The sequence below is a fragment of the Camelus dromedarius genome, chromosome 16, assembly GCF_036321535.1.
Source record: "Camelus dromedarius isolate mCamDro1 chromosome 16, mCamDro1.pat, whole genome shotgun sequence".
NCBI classification, from domain to species: domain Eukaryota; kingdom Metazoa; phylum Chordata; class Mammalia; order Artiodactyla; family Camelidae; genus Camelus; species Camelus dromedarius.
Window position 1 is genome coordinate 36,589,566 of NC_087451.1, and position 14,950 is coordinate 36,604,515.

The 14,950-nt window shown below is 40.1% G+C and overlaps 1 protein-coding gene across 1 annotated transcript in view; it reads right to left on the reverse strand.

The window, feature by feature from the left end:
- MAP2K6 (mitogen-activated protein kinase kinase 6) overlaps window positions 1–14,937 on the reverse strand; it is a 123,291-nt gene extending 108,354 nt beyond the window's left edge. Inside the window, exon 1 of the mRNA XM_010975956.3 lies at window positions 14,647–14,937. Coding sequence (XP_010974258.2) covers window positions 14,647–14,662 — 16 coding nt within the window. The 5' untranslated portion in view covers window positions 14,663–14,937. The remainder of the gene's footprint in view (window positions 1–14,646) is intronic.
- Window positions 14,938–14,950: the final 13 nt, after the last annotated feature.

Below are 14,950 nucleotides of genomic sequence, written 5' to 3' on the forward strand. Positions count from 1 at the left end.
AATTTAAGTCTGATCAGCCATATTCATTGTTTTCATTTTTTCATGTATTTCCTTCCAGCCTGCTTTATTATATGTCCATCCATTTGTCTTACGGATGCCCCCTACTCAGATAACCAGTTTCTATAGCACCTCTAAAGTGGGCTGTGGGCCATGTGTTTAATCCTCATGTATCTTGTGTACACGAACACCTGACAGATCCAGTCAACCCAGCAGTCACTCATCGTCAGAATTTTTCTTTTTCTTTTGCAAAATAGAGATTTTGATCTCGGCCTCAGAGACTGTAAGTAGGCAGAGAATGGCAGGTACCCAAAACTACAAAGTCACAGAGATGCAGGACTAGTAGCTCTTTTAAACCATGTGCATACTGATGAGGTAGCAAAAGCCTCGTCTGCAAGGGACAACAGTAAAGACTCTTTAAGAAACGCAGAACGGAGGCCCCTGTGAAGAGAGAGAGAGAGAGAAAAGGAGGAGACAGAAAATGTGCTTCTCAGTTCCTATCAGGCTGAGCTGTACCTTCTGCAATTGGATTCAATAACATTTCCCTTAATAAAGACTCTTATTTGAGACAAAACAAAACACAGAGGCACACAAACACAAACACATACTTGTGATCACTCTACCTACATATTTATGTCCACTCTTCCTAGGTCATAAGCATCTTTCTATTCATGTTATGAACTTCCTCTATCACCTATTACGTCAGGTAGGTATCTGTAACTTAAGCTATTCCCTTATTATGCAATAGTGTGTTTCTGTTTTTCACTATTTTGACACAGCCGTTACATAGTGAAAAACATGAACTTTGGAATTTAAATGAACTAGATTCAAATCCCAGCTCTGCAGCCACTAACTGTATGATCCTGGGCAAGTGATTAACCTGAGTTCCAATTTCCTCTTTTGTAAAATGGGGATAATTTTTACCTACGTCTCAGGTTTTTATGAAGATTAGCACTAGTAAGGAAAGTGCTTATCACAAAGCCTTCCACATAGTAGGCACTCAAAAATCACTCGCTATTAAAGAATAGATTTTCATAAGTGGAAACGAAATTGTACAGGTTATTGATTTGAACAGTTGCTTTTACAAGTCTCTACATCTCCCCAGATACTTTTTTTAAATCGAATTATAATTGACATATATTAGTTTCAGGTGCCCCCGATACACTTTTACAACAGAAAAACAGCACAGACTTTCCTCCATAAGTTGTATTTCCTCTTCCTAGCTCTGCCTTGGAATTGGATATCTAGGGTTGCTTTTTCACATTAGACTGTATTCACCGCCTAATCAGAGCCAGAAAATCAGTAGCTGGTTTTAGGCTTAAAAAAGTGACCAGACAATCCAGTTGATTCACTGCTTCCTGTTTTCCTCGGACTGTGTTGGTCCCACTTGGAGAGCTGTACGCAGGTACTCAGGGGAGATAAGTCTGGGCTCGTTTAAACAAGCCCCAGACTAGTTTCTGTTGCTCTTTTTCCAAGTCTCCTTCTACACTCTAGCTCCCCAGGCTTCCTAGGAGGGCATCCTCACACAATGGCCAGATGAACAAAGACTGCTTCTGAAGCTGAAAGAAACGGTCCGGTGGATACTTACTTTTTAAACGCAGGGCCAATATGGACTAAAAACTTAGATTCCTGCCTGGATTCTGCACCCTGGCTCCTCCGACCCCTTCACTCTCTGATCCCCGCTTACCAACTGATACGCCTGTTAATTATTTCTTTCTTCCGCTTCCATGTTGACTCATCTAATTCTTGCCTTTCTGCCTCACTACTGCTGCCCACCTGTTCTTTTGCTCTTTGGATCACCTGCCCCAGAACCAGCCACCCAGCCCGGAGGGGACGCCTTGGCTTTTTCCAGGCTGCCCTCTCTGGTCGCACGCTGGAAGCGTGCCCCCACCATCAACACCCTGGCAGGACAGTCTGACGGCTGATGAACCTCTGTCCTGAGCTGGGAAAGTTCCTTCCACTGACCTCACCCCTGACCACCTCATAGAACAAGTCCTGACAATTTCATCCCTTATTGTTGCCTCTTACTGAAGCTGATCCTGGTGTTTTTATTCAGAATTTTATGCTAAACATACTCAGGCCACATTAAGAAAATGAAGCTGCCTATTAACACGAATAAGTATACGTACAAGTTGAAAATACCTGTTGTCAATAATCAATGTTGTAAGAGCTTGGTAGCACTCGAGTAGTGGTTTTTTTTTGTTGTTTTTTTTTTTTTTTTTTTTTTTTTTGAGGCTTACAGGCCTTTTCTAAAAATAAGCTTTGCCTGGCTGCAGATCCTTGGTTCTTACTCACTGCCATTCCCTCTTAAGCTTTGTTCCATTAGGACTAGAACCATTTGTTACAAAGGGAAAGATGCCCCTTCTCCGAATCTCCAAGCACCACCTCTGTATCCGTACATGGAGGCTGCCTGTGACAACCACAGAGAGTGTTTGCTGGTCCCATTACCACCAAATGCTAATTAAGTTTTGGGAATCAAGACAGCAACAGTGTGTGTGTGTGCTTTCTAATTTAACATTCCCTCCCGCACCCCAGTTTAGAAGCATCCAGGCTGTCATTAACGACAGAAAATCAGAAGAAAGAGCAGGTAGCCTGCTCAAGGACCAGATGGCAAGTCTCCTGTTTTACTTGCTTATTCTCCCGAAAAACACCAAACTGAAAGTTCCATTTTGCCAAGTTAATGTCTTCCCTCTACTGACAGGCTTTCCCGATCTTCCCAGATTCGGATGCCCCTTCTCCTTCCTCGGTACCCCAGTTGCACTTTGTATCGATACTGACACACGTGTCACACACAGGAGCATTAACCTGCTAACGTGCTCATCTTCCCATGTTATGGGTTGAACTCTGTCCCCTCCCCCAGATCCCTAAATTGAAGTCTTAACCCCCAGCACCCCAGAACATGAGGATTTCTCTTACTTAAAAATAGGGTGGTTGCATATATCATTAAGACGAGGTCATACAGGATTAGGGTGGGCCCCTAATCCAGTAGGACCGGTGTGCTTATAAAAAGGAGAAATTTGACACAGGCACACACACACAGGGAGAAGGCCATGAAGTGATGAAAGCAAAGATCTGGGCAATGCTTCCACAAGCCAAGGAATATTACAGATCGCCTACAAACCACCAGAAGCTAGGAGAAAAGCATGGAGCAGATTCTGCCTCACAGCCCTCAGAAAGAATCAGCCGCGCTGCCACCTTGATCTCAGACTTCTAGCCCCCAGAGCTGTGAGGCGAGGCAATAAGCTTCTGTTGTGCCAGCCACCAAATTTGTGGAACTTTGTTATGGCAACCTGGGCAAACTAATACGTCCTCCCAGAGGGTGAGCTTCTTGAGTGTAGAGATAGAATTCTCCGGACCTTTGTAGTGACCTAGCACAGTGCAAGGTGCAAATTATTTACATAACTGTTCAATAATGCTTGTCCAGTGCAACCAAGAAATATATGGTTCTCTGCCTCCCACACACTCTCACCAATCTACCCCGCTCCCTACTCTGCCAACATGAGCTTGCCATCAGTCTTGTCCTTAGATAAGTCACGTCAGGGAAAAAAAAAAAAAAAAGACTGAAATTTGAGATGGAAAAAGTCATCCTAACCTTAATGTATCAATATTTCTCAATCTCATTCTTAAATCAATTCCAGAATCAAATCTGCTTTTTTTCCCCCTACTTTACCTATAAAAATAGAAGCTCATCCAGGAACAAAAGTCTCAAGACAAGAAGACTTGGCAAACCACTTGAATGAAATGATAGAGCTGGCAGGTCCTATTCCCGTGGCTGGGTCATGTGTTCTCTTTTAACTGCACAGCAAGGTGAGGCAAAAACTGCCCTGTGGCTTCCCTGACTCAGACTGGGGGTGATCCAGCCCATCCACCTTATCCACTCTACTGACCCTGAGTTGAATAAAGTCACTGAGGAGAAAGAAGGTGGCTGAGAACTAGTAACACTAAGAAACAGCCTATTGGGAGCTCCAGCGCTGTGGGTCACTGTGTTTTTGAAACCAAGATAATGAAAGAAAAACTAATTTAATCTATTGATTGTGTTAAAATATCCATTGTATTAAATACATTTGTCTCTTAAGTGGAATTTTTCTGAAATTAAAAATACACACACAAAAAATTTATGAATTCCCCTGCCAGTCTCTGATATCATGCTTGAGAAAGTAAGTTTGGTAAAACAAAGAACTTTCTGGAGCAGTTCTCTTAAGGTAATAGTAAAATGAGAATTCAGAAGTACATTGAGCAGTTCTTCTTTTTAACTGACTTCAGATGATTCTAGAAAAAGGAAAGGAACTAAGAAATGGAAAAGGCAGGTTGGCAGGTTATAAAAAATGAAAATTACAGCTGTGGCCATGCTCTGGAAACTATTCCCTGACCTAGCTAGACGTTGATTATTGAACCAACAGCTTGCTTATATAATTATAGTGTGCCTATAAACCCAGTTGATATGATATACTTGTTTAACTATTAACCTCTAGATTTCCTGGAGTTTCCGCAATCCAAAAAACACCTAAAAGTAAGAGACGTGTTCCATTCATTAACCTATTGTGATCATAAGCGATAACTACAGTATACAGCTTGGTAAGAAAAAGGAAATTCTTAGAAAATGCATACAAGGTCTTTAAGGCTCCCGATATTTTCCTAGGGCATCTTCTCTTTATTATTCTTCTAAAGAATTGTTCTGGGTGTATCAGCATTCTGCTGGTTATTCCATTGATCTTGAAGTCAAGATCTCCATAGCTATTTTGGATCTAGGACACCATTTCCTCATCAGCTCTGAAAATCATGTTGATACCTGCGTGCTCACTGTAAAAATTTTCCTCATCTTCCCCTCATCTGTAGGGCTTCCCCAACCTACAGTATCTCTTCTAAGCATGTATAGGATTCTAGCTTGTACTCTACAGATGTCTATGCAGTCTTACCTCCTACTAGCCTATAAGCTCCTTAAGAGCTAGAGGGAAAGAAAGAGTGAAGCAAATTTATGTTTATGGCCAGCTTACTATAGCACAATACCTAAAACCCAGAAGAGCTCTCAATAAATATTTCTTGCATAAATGAATGCCAGGCACTGGCCAAAGCACATTACATACATAGCCTTGCTTAATTTTCATAACAATCCTGTGAATGAGTGTCAGTCTCTCCATTTATCAGGCCAGGAAACCGAAGCTAGAGGTCAAGTAGATTTTTTCAAGGCTCAGAGCTAGTAAGTGGAAGAGTAGAGCAGAATGCATTTCTGTCTGGTTCTGCCCAGCACAGTATCTTAAACATAATAATCGGTCAAAAAGTTCTTTCTTGAATTGGTATGGACAAGCTTCTTATCCAAGTTCTCTCTTTAGCTTTGTTCAGAGTCTTTGGGATTATTTTTTTGAAATGGCAAAGAAGTTTGGGGCCCTGAAGAAGTAAATAAACGGGGTAAATATATGCTAATAAAGATTTCAAATATCACAGAAAGTCTGTCTCCACACACTCACTCCAAAATAATTCCCAGACTCTTTGCCATCCTGTTCCCACTGTTTCTTCAGACTCTGGCCTTACCCTTATCTCTAACTCATCCCTCCAACTCATCCCTCCCATGTGGGATTGGAGGAGGGAGAATAGAGGAAGGGAATAAATAATTTATCACTCAACATCCAGACCATCTATTTCCATGGTTTCAGCAAGGGATCGTGGGAAAAAGCTGAAGCATAGGTATGACTTTCTGCTTTGGCTGGAGAGAAAGTCGAGAGAGAATCATTGCTTTAAAAGAAAATTCATTCCCAACCCCCCAGCCTCCTCTACCACAAACGAAGAGGTAATTCTAGTTTCTTCCACACCACTCAGTAAAAGGAAAACCGAGAAGATGTAGGTTCATTCAATTGCAAGGAAACTGCACTTGTTATATTTACATAGAAACAACCAAGAAGAAAGGAAATCACTAAGCCAAAAAGGGTATTCCTCTACATAGGTATGGTGCCAAACTGGACATGTTCCTATCAGTGTTTTCAAACAACTTAATCTGAATGTGCAGGGAAACATATAAAGTTCAGATCTGCTTAGTTACAGCCTGTAAGACAGCTAATGGGATCAATATTTATTACTGATGTTTAACATAAACTTCCTGTCTGCACACACCACCAGTATGTATCAGTAGACCAACCGTAACCAGCTTCCTTCAACCAAGAGGCAGGTTGCGCTTGGAATTCAACCTTAACGCTCTGAATGCCAGACTTGGCATTCTATGATCAATGGAGGCTTAAAGGAACATGTTTAAAAGGAACCTATATGTAAACAGACACAGGTCAGGCCCTCCTAATTACCATACCTGGCCCTGGTATGTACAAATTCCCATGGAATCCATTCATGTTTTCTATCTCCCACCATGCCCTTTGGGTAATGGGTTCAGAAATTTATTATGGAGTGACAACTTAAGTGGAGTAGGTTCTGAACCAGGAGTTCAGGTTCAGCGGTCACACAGACCTTAATTAAAGCTACTGCTCTGCCACTGTCAACCTTGACATGTAACCTCTGGCCTCAATTTGCTCATACACAAAATGGAACATGACTTCACCAGGGCCTAGTGAGGAGAGAATGAGATAATTCATGTTCATCGCTAAGCATAGCATCTGGAACATAGAAAGAATTCATGTTGCTACCATCTAGCATGGTAGGAATTAGAGCACTTCCTTGTGTGGGCCTCAAACTGATCTCATGCTGGATGTGGTGAACAAATCTCGGCTCCTATGGAAGCTACTCTGTCCTCATGTAGCCTTCATCTCTTGCCTCCCTTCATTTCCAGCACCTTTACCAGGACCAGGAAATAAACACAATCCCCACAGTTTCAGTGACTGAATGCAAAAGGACATTCATACCCAAAAGAAAATTGTCCACCCAGGGTTGGGGGAGTTAATGTGAGAAAATGGCTCTGATCTTTGTGGGAGACGATAATCGGAAACCTGTCTGGGTGAGATGGAAGCCGTCTTACGATGGAGGGAGGCTTCCGCCGTCACTCCCCACAAAAGACAGGATGGGACCTCTGAGCTGGGTCATGGTAATAATTAACAAAGCCAGCGGGGGTGGGGCTGGCTGGGTTCAGCTCAATGGTGGAGTGCATGCTTAGCATGCACGAAGTCCTGGGTTCAATCCCCAGTACCTCCATTAAAAAAATAAAATAAAAAACCAGGCATCATCAGTAGCATGAGATTGGTTTTCACTTGTTTGCTTTTTAAATAAAATGTGGGATGATGAAGGGGAAGATAAGGGACTAGAGGAAGAACTAACAAACAGCTTCTCAAGGGGAGGGGAAAGAAAGAAAAGAAAGGATAAGAATCGTAAAGCAAACAGGAAGAGTGTAGCTGAGGGGAAAGGACCCCAGAAGGGGCTGAAGGAGACGGATAGCTTAGTTGCGCGGAAATGAGCAATGGCCGACACATCTCACAACCAGGAGAAACACCACTCAGACATTTCCTGTGGGCTGGGCCCCGGAGGTCCTGGCTGAGTCGCGGGGGAGCAGTTATCCAGGTTAACAACTTCCAGTTAAAGCCAAAGTGGAATGTGACATGGAAGCCCCATCAGGAACAGGATTCATTACTTGATTGAAGAAAGTCACAAAGGCCAAGATCAGAAAACTTTTTTTTGAAAAGGGCCGGAGTGTAAATATTTTTGGCTTCGTGGGACACAGAGTCTCCATCACCACTATTCGACTCTACAGCAGTGGGGCCGGGAGGGGTGGGGGAAGCAGCTGTAGACAATATAGAAATGAATGAGCATAGCTCTGTTCCAATAAAATTTTATTTGTAGACACTGACTTTGAATTTTATATACTTTTTCATGTGTTGTGAAATGTTACTCTTTTTATTCTCTTCCCAATCTTTTGAAAATGTGCAAACTATTTTAGCACACAGGCTCCACTTAAAAACAGGTGGGTAGAGCTGGATTTGGCCCCCAGGCTGTAGTTTGCTGGCCCCTGGTTATGAGTTTGGGCCCTGTAGCCAGGCAGGCCTGGCTTTGCATCTTGCCTGGGTGCTTGCTGGCTATCCAGCCATGGGCAAATTAGTTAACTCACCAGCGCTTCAGTTTCTTCATTTGTAAATTAGCAATGACAGTATCTGTCCCCACAGGATTTATGTGAAGTTCAAAAGCATAATACCTGAAGAATGACTGACATAAAATAAATGATGATGGTGGTGATGACAGCATTGGGTACCTGGGTATGGGCTGTGGTCAGCATCTAGATCTGTAAGTAATTGTCTCTAAAAAAAGGCTGACCTCAATCCAATTTAAGGACAGACATACAGACTAGAAAATAAAACAGAAGATCCAGCAAGTGCCCATGTAATGCTTCAGCTAAGAACTGAGTTGACTGAATTACAATATTTGTGATAGACTTCATGTGTGCACATTGTAACATGAATACCCTTTCAAGGTAACTGGGTACCAAACCGGTATGGACCATCTCAGGGAAGGAAGACCATCTGAGAAAGCAGAGTGGGAAACAAAACTGAGGGCAGGAGAAGGGAGGCAGAGACAGTGGTGGTGGTGAAGGAGGAAGTGCACTATTGTTTCATTTCAGGGTTATCTGTGTATGCGGAGTTCCCTGTTTTTGTCATAGGGCAGCCAGCTGTTAAAAACTTTCAGATTATCTCTGACAATCCTTCAGAGACTCAAGTCCCCAGGTAACTTACAAACCAGCTTGGAAAACCAGCACAGGATGGAGGAATTCACTTCAATCCTATCCCATTAGGTTCTTCAGACAACTCATCGTAGTTATGCATATTTTTAAAACAAAATGCCAAGGATCAATGCAACCTTTAAATCTGTTTAGAACAGGCCTCAGTCGGAGAAATGACACTTCTTTAGCCATTGTTAAATTGCTTTCTGTGCTATCCTTGCAACGTCCAAATATTAATGGGAAAAAGGAAGCACAGGAAGAAAATTGCATTATAATTTAATTACCCAAAAACTTTTATGAAACTTGGGGAAAAATGATACCCCACTGATGAAAAATACTTGCATTGTCAAACATTTAGTGAGCACCTATTATTTACAAGCACAGTGCAAAGATGCATAAGAAGAAATGTTAGCTACCCAGCAGGGGCTTTCAGAGATTCCCAAAAGGCAAACAACAATTACAGTGGTTAAAACTTGCAGCTGTATAGTGTAGGCATTGGGAATTAAAATGAGAGCATTTGCAAAATACCCTTTGGCAGAGCATTGGTAAGAAACCCCATCACCATGATTCACGTATCACCATTTCTTGAGCACAGAAAAAGAATCCCTGCTGACTGTACTGTCAGCCCTCCTTGCCAGCCTGATCCCCACAAAAATAAACAATGCAAAAAATGTGAAATATACTAACGATTCTGAAAAAAAAAGTTTTATAAATGTGGATTACTAGTGTTTGTGTGTGGTTCGGTGAAAAGAACACTGGGGCAGAGAATTAGGAGATGTTAAGTTCTATCTATGGCTCTGTCTTCAGGCAAATCCCTTTCTTCTGAAGCTTCAGGTAGCTCATTTGTAAAATGAGATGATTAGACCATAAAACCCCTTTCATAGCTGTAAATTCTACTACCTAATATCAGAATGCATAAAAAGGCACGTTTACTAAGAAGGGTTATGTTAAGAATACGTTAAGTGTGATTGACTTAATATAATTTGTGAGATCATCAAACTTGATTCTTGCCTTAATTCTTCTAACAAATCTAGTAAACTAAAGTAAACCACCTTTCATGATGAGGCATTGCACGTGAAGCTAAAAAAAAAAAAAAAGAATTATTCTGCAACAATGCACGTTAACACAACCAGGTGCTATGTAAGAATTATTTATGAAACCAAAGAAAAACTTACTTTTGCCTGTAGAGATAACTGAAAATGCAGAAATGTCCAGAAGTTAGTAAATTCCAGACAGAATTTAAATCAGATCACTACACTGTTCTTACTATTTTCATATGGATCTGGGTAGCTATAGACAGTATAAAAAAATGAGTTTGTAAAATATGTGTTTACCTAAGACATTTTGGTTAAAATTAAAATTAGAACTCACCAGGGAATTAAATTGTTTAGATGCATGAAAACTGAGCCCAACTTTCAACCCATAATTACCTAAGCTCTGCCATCTTGGAATGTTCTGGCTTAATTTTGAAAATAATTTGATCCCCAAATTAAATTTTTAAAAATACGTTTTAAGAGGAAAAAAAGAAACTGAAACACATGGTACACAAATGTCAAAAAAAGGAAAAATTCAACTTCTTTATTACTGAAAAATGCAAATAATAGCAAAATATGAATCTCTTTTATCAAATTGGCAAAGTTTTTTTTTTTTTCAAATTATTATACCAAGATGAAGGAAAGTGAGCATAACCTCTCCGAAGAGCAGTTTATTTAGCAATATTTACCAGGATGCGAAAAGGAGGGAATAGGCACTGCCAAACATCATTGGTGAGAATTAAGAATTAGTGCTGACTCTCTGGAGGGCAGTATACTATTCATGCCCTTTGCTCCAGCACTTCCACTTCTAGGAATTCATCCTAAGGAGATAATTGGGTAGATGTGCAAAGATATGTGTTCAAAGTATTCCTTGCAGGTCTGTTTATAGCTCTAAAAAAAACGGAACTATGTGCAAGTCCAGCTGGGGATTGATTAAACAGCTACATTCTTACAAATTAAAATGAGCAATTGTTAGAAAGTATGAGGTAATTGTATGTTCATGAATACAAAAAGATGTCCAAGATATATGGTCCATTACAAAGCAAGTTACAAAATATTATACATAGTGTGTAAAAGAGCACATATGCAAATGTATGTATGTAAAATGCGAAGAGATAGTCACCAAAAAGTTAACAGTAACTAGCTGTGGGTGGTGTGACTTTGAGTGGTTTTTATCTTCTTCTTATGAATTCCTCTTTGGCTTGAATTTTTTTTTAGTGACTATATATTGTTTTTATAGCAATAAACAAGCTATTTTTAAAAGGTAGGGAAGAGAATGGGACATGCAGAATTAGCCCATAACCTATAGTTTTATATCCTGGAATTTAGTCTAAGGCACTTATTAATGTAGAAATATATTAATTTGGAATATTTCACAGGACTATTGATAAATTGAAATAAAAAGTAACTCAATAATTTTATACACATTTTAGATTTGTTTCTATTTACATATGTATAGAGTAGAAAAAAAGTCCAAAAGGGTATATGCCAAAATGTATACTGTGGTAACTAGTGATTCTTATTTTCCTTTCCTACATTTTCAAATGTTTCTACAATGAACAAGTATTATTTATGTACTTTTTCCTTTTAAGTTTTAAAAGTATTCCATATAGACCTTTCAGACTTTAAAATAATTTAAAGTAGCTCTAATGATGCTAATCTGTGAAAAACAAAGGAATGAGAATCTCAACCCTTTCCTCCAGCATCCAATTTACCACCAGGAGACCCCGGGAAAGCCCCTGCAGCTGACATGCAGCAGGCTGTAAAGTAATGAATGCCCCACTGATACAAAACAAACTCAGGAAACCCAGCATACCTATTCTGATTTTGTGTCCTGAGATGTACGAGGTTATAAAACATACTGGCTCAGATTACAGACTAAGCATGACAAGTCTCTCTGGTACAACCTAACAAAAGAATTTACAGAATGAGAAATTTACACATTTTCATTTCCCAGGGAAGAATGAATTACAGAAGCAAAGAACCCACAGTAAATTTAAGCCCTTGCCTACCACTCTCCTACATGCTTCTAAATCATGCCTTATACACAGATCTCACGACATGATTTACCTATTACTATCTTGAACTAAGATAAACTAATGTTTTTAAAGGGTGAATAGAAGGAGAAGTGAGGAAAAGTGCATTTTTAACAGGGTAAAAACTTTTTGTGTATTTTCAGGTGAACTGGGAGATGCCAGACCTCCCTCCCTCCCTCTTTCCCCTCCTCCCTCAGATCATTATGGCTGATAACAATAGTTTTACTCTCCCGGGGTAATGTAGATGACACATTTTTCCTGTAGCCTGTCTTCCTGTAAAGTGCAGGAATTCCTGCACTTTCTGGGTGCCCTTCCTGTTAACTTACATTTCAGATTTCCTCAAAAGGCATTCTACCACTTTACTATTTGAAAAATGTCAGCTCAACCCCAGACAGCTAATATAAACAAGCTGAAAAGCATACCACCTAAAGTTACAACTGTGGAAAACAAAATTTCTTTTTAAGAAATTCTTTCTCGGAATCTCACTGTTGGTAAGGCTGGAAAGAAGTACCCAGTCCTTCCAGCTCCCAGGGAGTCTGTAATTCTTTTGCCTGTGCTGTGCCTTAAATTAGAGGTCTGTAAAACCGAATTATAGTGATCTAGAAAGTTCGTAAAGGTCCTTGAATTGAACATGTTGTTAAATTCTTCAATACTATGAGGTTGTAGCCACCTTTCACTTTTTCTCCATTTCTTTTGGTTATAGTATTACAAAGAAGTTTAGTACTGAAAAGGAAAAAAAAAAAAAATCTTGGCCATTTGAGAATACCGTAGCTAAATTAGGCCAATTCCACATTTAAAGTCCAGGCCAAAAGTCTTTGCCATTTCTGAAATGATCACCCACTTCCTTCTATCAATAACTTTCCTTTTGAACAGAAACCCCATGTTCACACCAGATGCACCTTCCAAATGGGACCCAATTAAGAAAACTATTTGGATAAATGGGAATTAATTTAAACAATCACCAGTACCTGATCTATTATGGGTACATCCACAGTGGAAGAGGGCCATGCTAATATCTCTTTCAGCTTCCCAACTTCCTCTGCTAGGACTTAGCTACCTTAGGAGTGAGTCCCCCAAATGCAAAAAGAAACCTGATTTAGTTTAAACCGTAAGGTCCAAAGATAAGAGCACTATAACATCACCTTCCTACCTCCCAGAGAGAAGACCACTTCAATTTCTAAACTCCAACTGAGCCATTTCACTTCACTATCTATGCAACTAATCTTGTATTACAATGATTTGCATACATGCTTTCTTTCACCAACCCCATAGTAAATTCCTTGAAGGAAACAACCATGTGGGAAATATTCTAGTATGTCCCCAAATCCTGCACACTATACATACACACACACACACACACACACACACACACACATACATATATATCATAATATATTTATTTATATATTAAACTGACCTGGAAGAATGAGTGAACATACAGAAAAGCAAAGTAATGAGATGCCATCTCTTTAACACATCAAAGTATGGAATGCTCCTTCTAAGCTATTATTTCTCTGCTCAGTTAGGAGATTGTAGGTTTCTGCTCCGGTTGAGGAACATCTGCACCCCACAATGCCAATTCCTAGGTACTTCAGCACTCTTAGCTTTCAGATTTCCATTTTCTCCTAATACCCAAAGGAAAGAAGAGCCCTACTTCAAATTCTTGAGGGTATATATTAATTCCTTCTTGGGCTGAGATGTATGATTCCCATCAGCTAGAACTAAAAAGTGACTCAACAGCTCCCAAAAAAGTAGCAGAAAGCTTTTGAGACATTAATTTCACAGGGTCTTATTCACTAATCCGGTGCCCTGGGTAGCCTAACTCATCTAGTGCCTAACTCACCTCTTCTTTCCATACAGTCTCACAGGGCATATGCTTTCTCTACAGCCAATGAGGATTTGTTCTAAAATAAGTGACTTACGGTCCTAGGGGCACCTGACAACACTCCCTCAGCTAATGCCATGTCAGGATTTTTATATTTTTAATCCCCTCTCTAGCATGACATTATGCCTGCAAAATACAACTGTGTAAAAAAAAAATTTTTTTAAGGAAAAAAAATAACAAAGAAAACAACCATGACCCTGAACTTCTGACCTAGTATAGCTGACTAACTATATGCAATTACCCACTTAAAGGATTTCATTATGGTTGTCAATGAAACAGTGCCGTCCCCCCACGTCGCTGTAATGCTTACAAGTACAGTTCTTCTCCCAATATTCTCCCTCGAGATGCAAAGCATCTCCCAAATGGAAAGACATAAAACATGTATGTCCATTGCTGCTTCTAAATACTGTGAACCAAGAAGCAACTGGCGTAAAGTGCAAAATCTCGGAAAGGGAAGACTTCTTGTCTGCTTGTTTTGATGCTATTGCTCGCACTTCACCTTTACTTCCTTTGAAAATCAAAACTTGCTTAATGTTCAAAGCGATATCAATGGAAATTTAACTAAATACTGGCACCGCAACGGTTCATTCCCAAAGGAATATAAGATTACATTAATTTCCTACTAGTTTAGCCCAAGTTTTACCTTTCATCTTCCTCTACAGACTTTTTTAAAAAGTTTTTATTCCTGTTGCACATAAAATTGCCTATTATATGTGTGCATACTAAAGAATTTTACAGTTATATAAAGCATTGCACATTTAGACGCTACCAACCTGCTCTATCTCTCCTGACTGTGCAAAAGGCAAAAAGAGCTCAGTAATCCTAGCAGAAGAATGCAAATAACGTCAATGCACAGCTGAACTGCAAGCCCTGCCTTACAGGAACTCTCTGTGTCTGCAAAAAAAAAAGACACATACTAAACAGGAAATGCAACTGAGCTGTGGAAAACCTCAAACTTAAAAATGCAATCGCCAGGCGAAAATTGCATCCATGCATTCATAAATGCATGCACAACCCTTTGCATTTTTGCAAGTAATGCAAATAGGCTCTTACCTTTCGACTGAGACATTTTCCCCTTTCCTTTGATGGGGGAGGGGAGCACAAAAGACTTTGCCTTGCTTCTCTTCTGTAGCTAGTTTTGCAACAAAGATGCAAGCTGCAGGCGTGCAATCTTCATGCAAGTGGAGTTTCTCTTGACCGATGCAGCAGATGGCCTTTCAGGGAATCAAGATGGAAATGCACACCTTGCAAAACAGACTGGAAAGTGATTTTTCCCCCAGTTGCAACGTTAGGGAAGGCTGTGCTGCAGCTACATGATGGGCCAGGGCTGGCAGCTAAAAGCTCCAAACTTGGAACT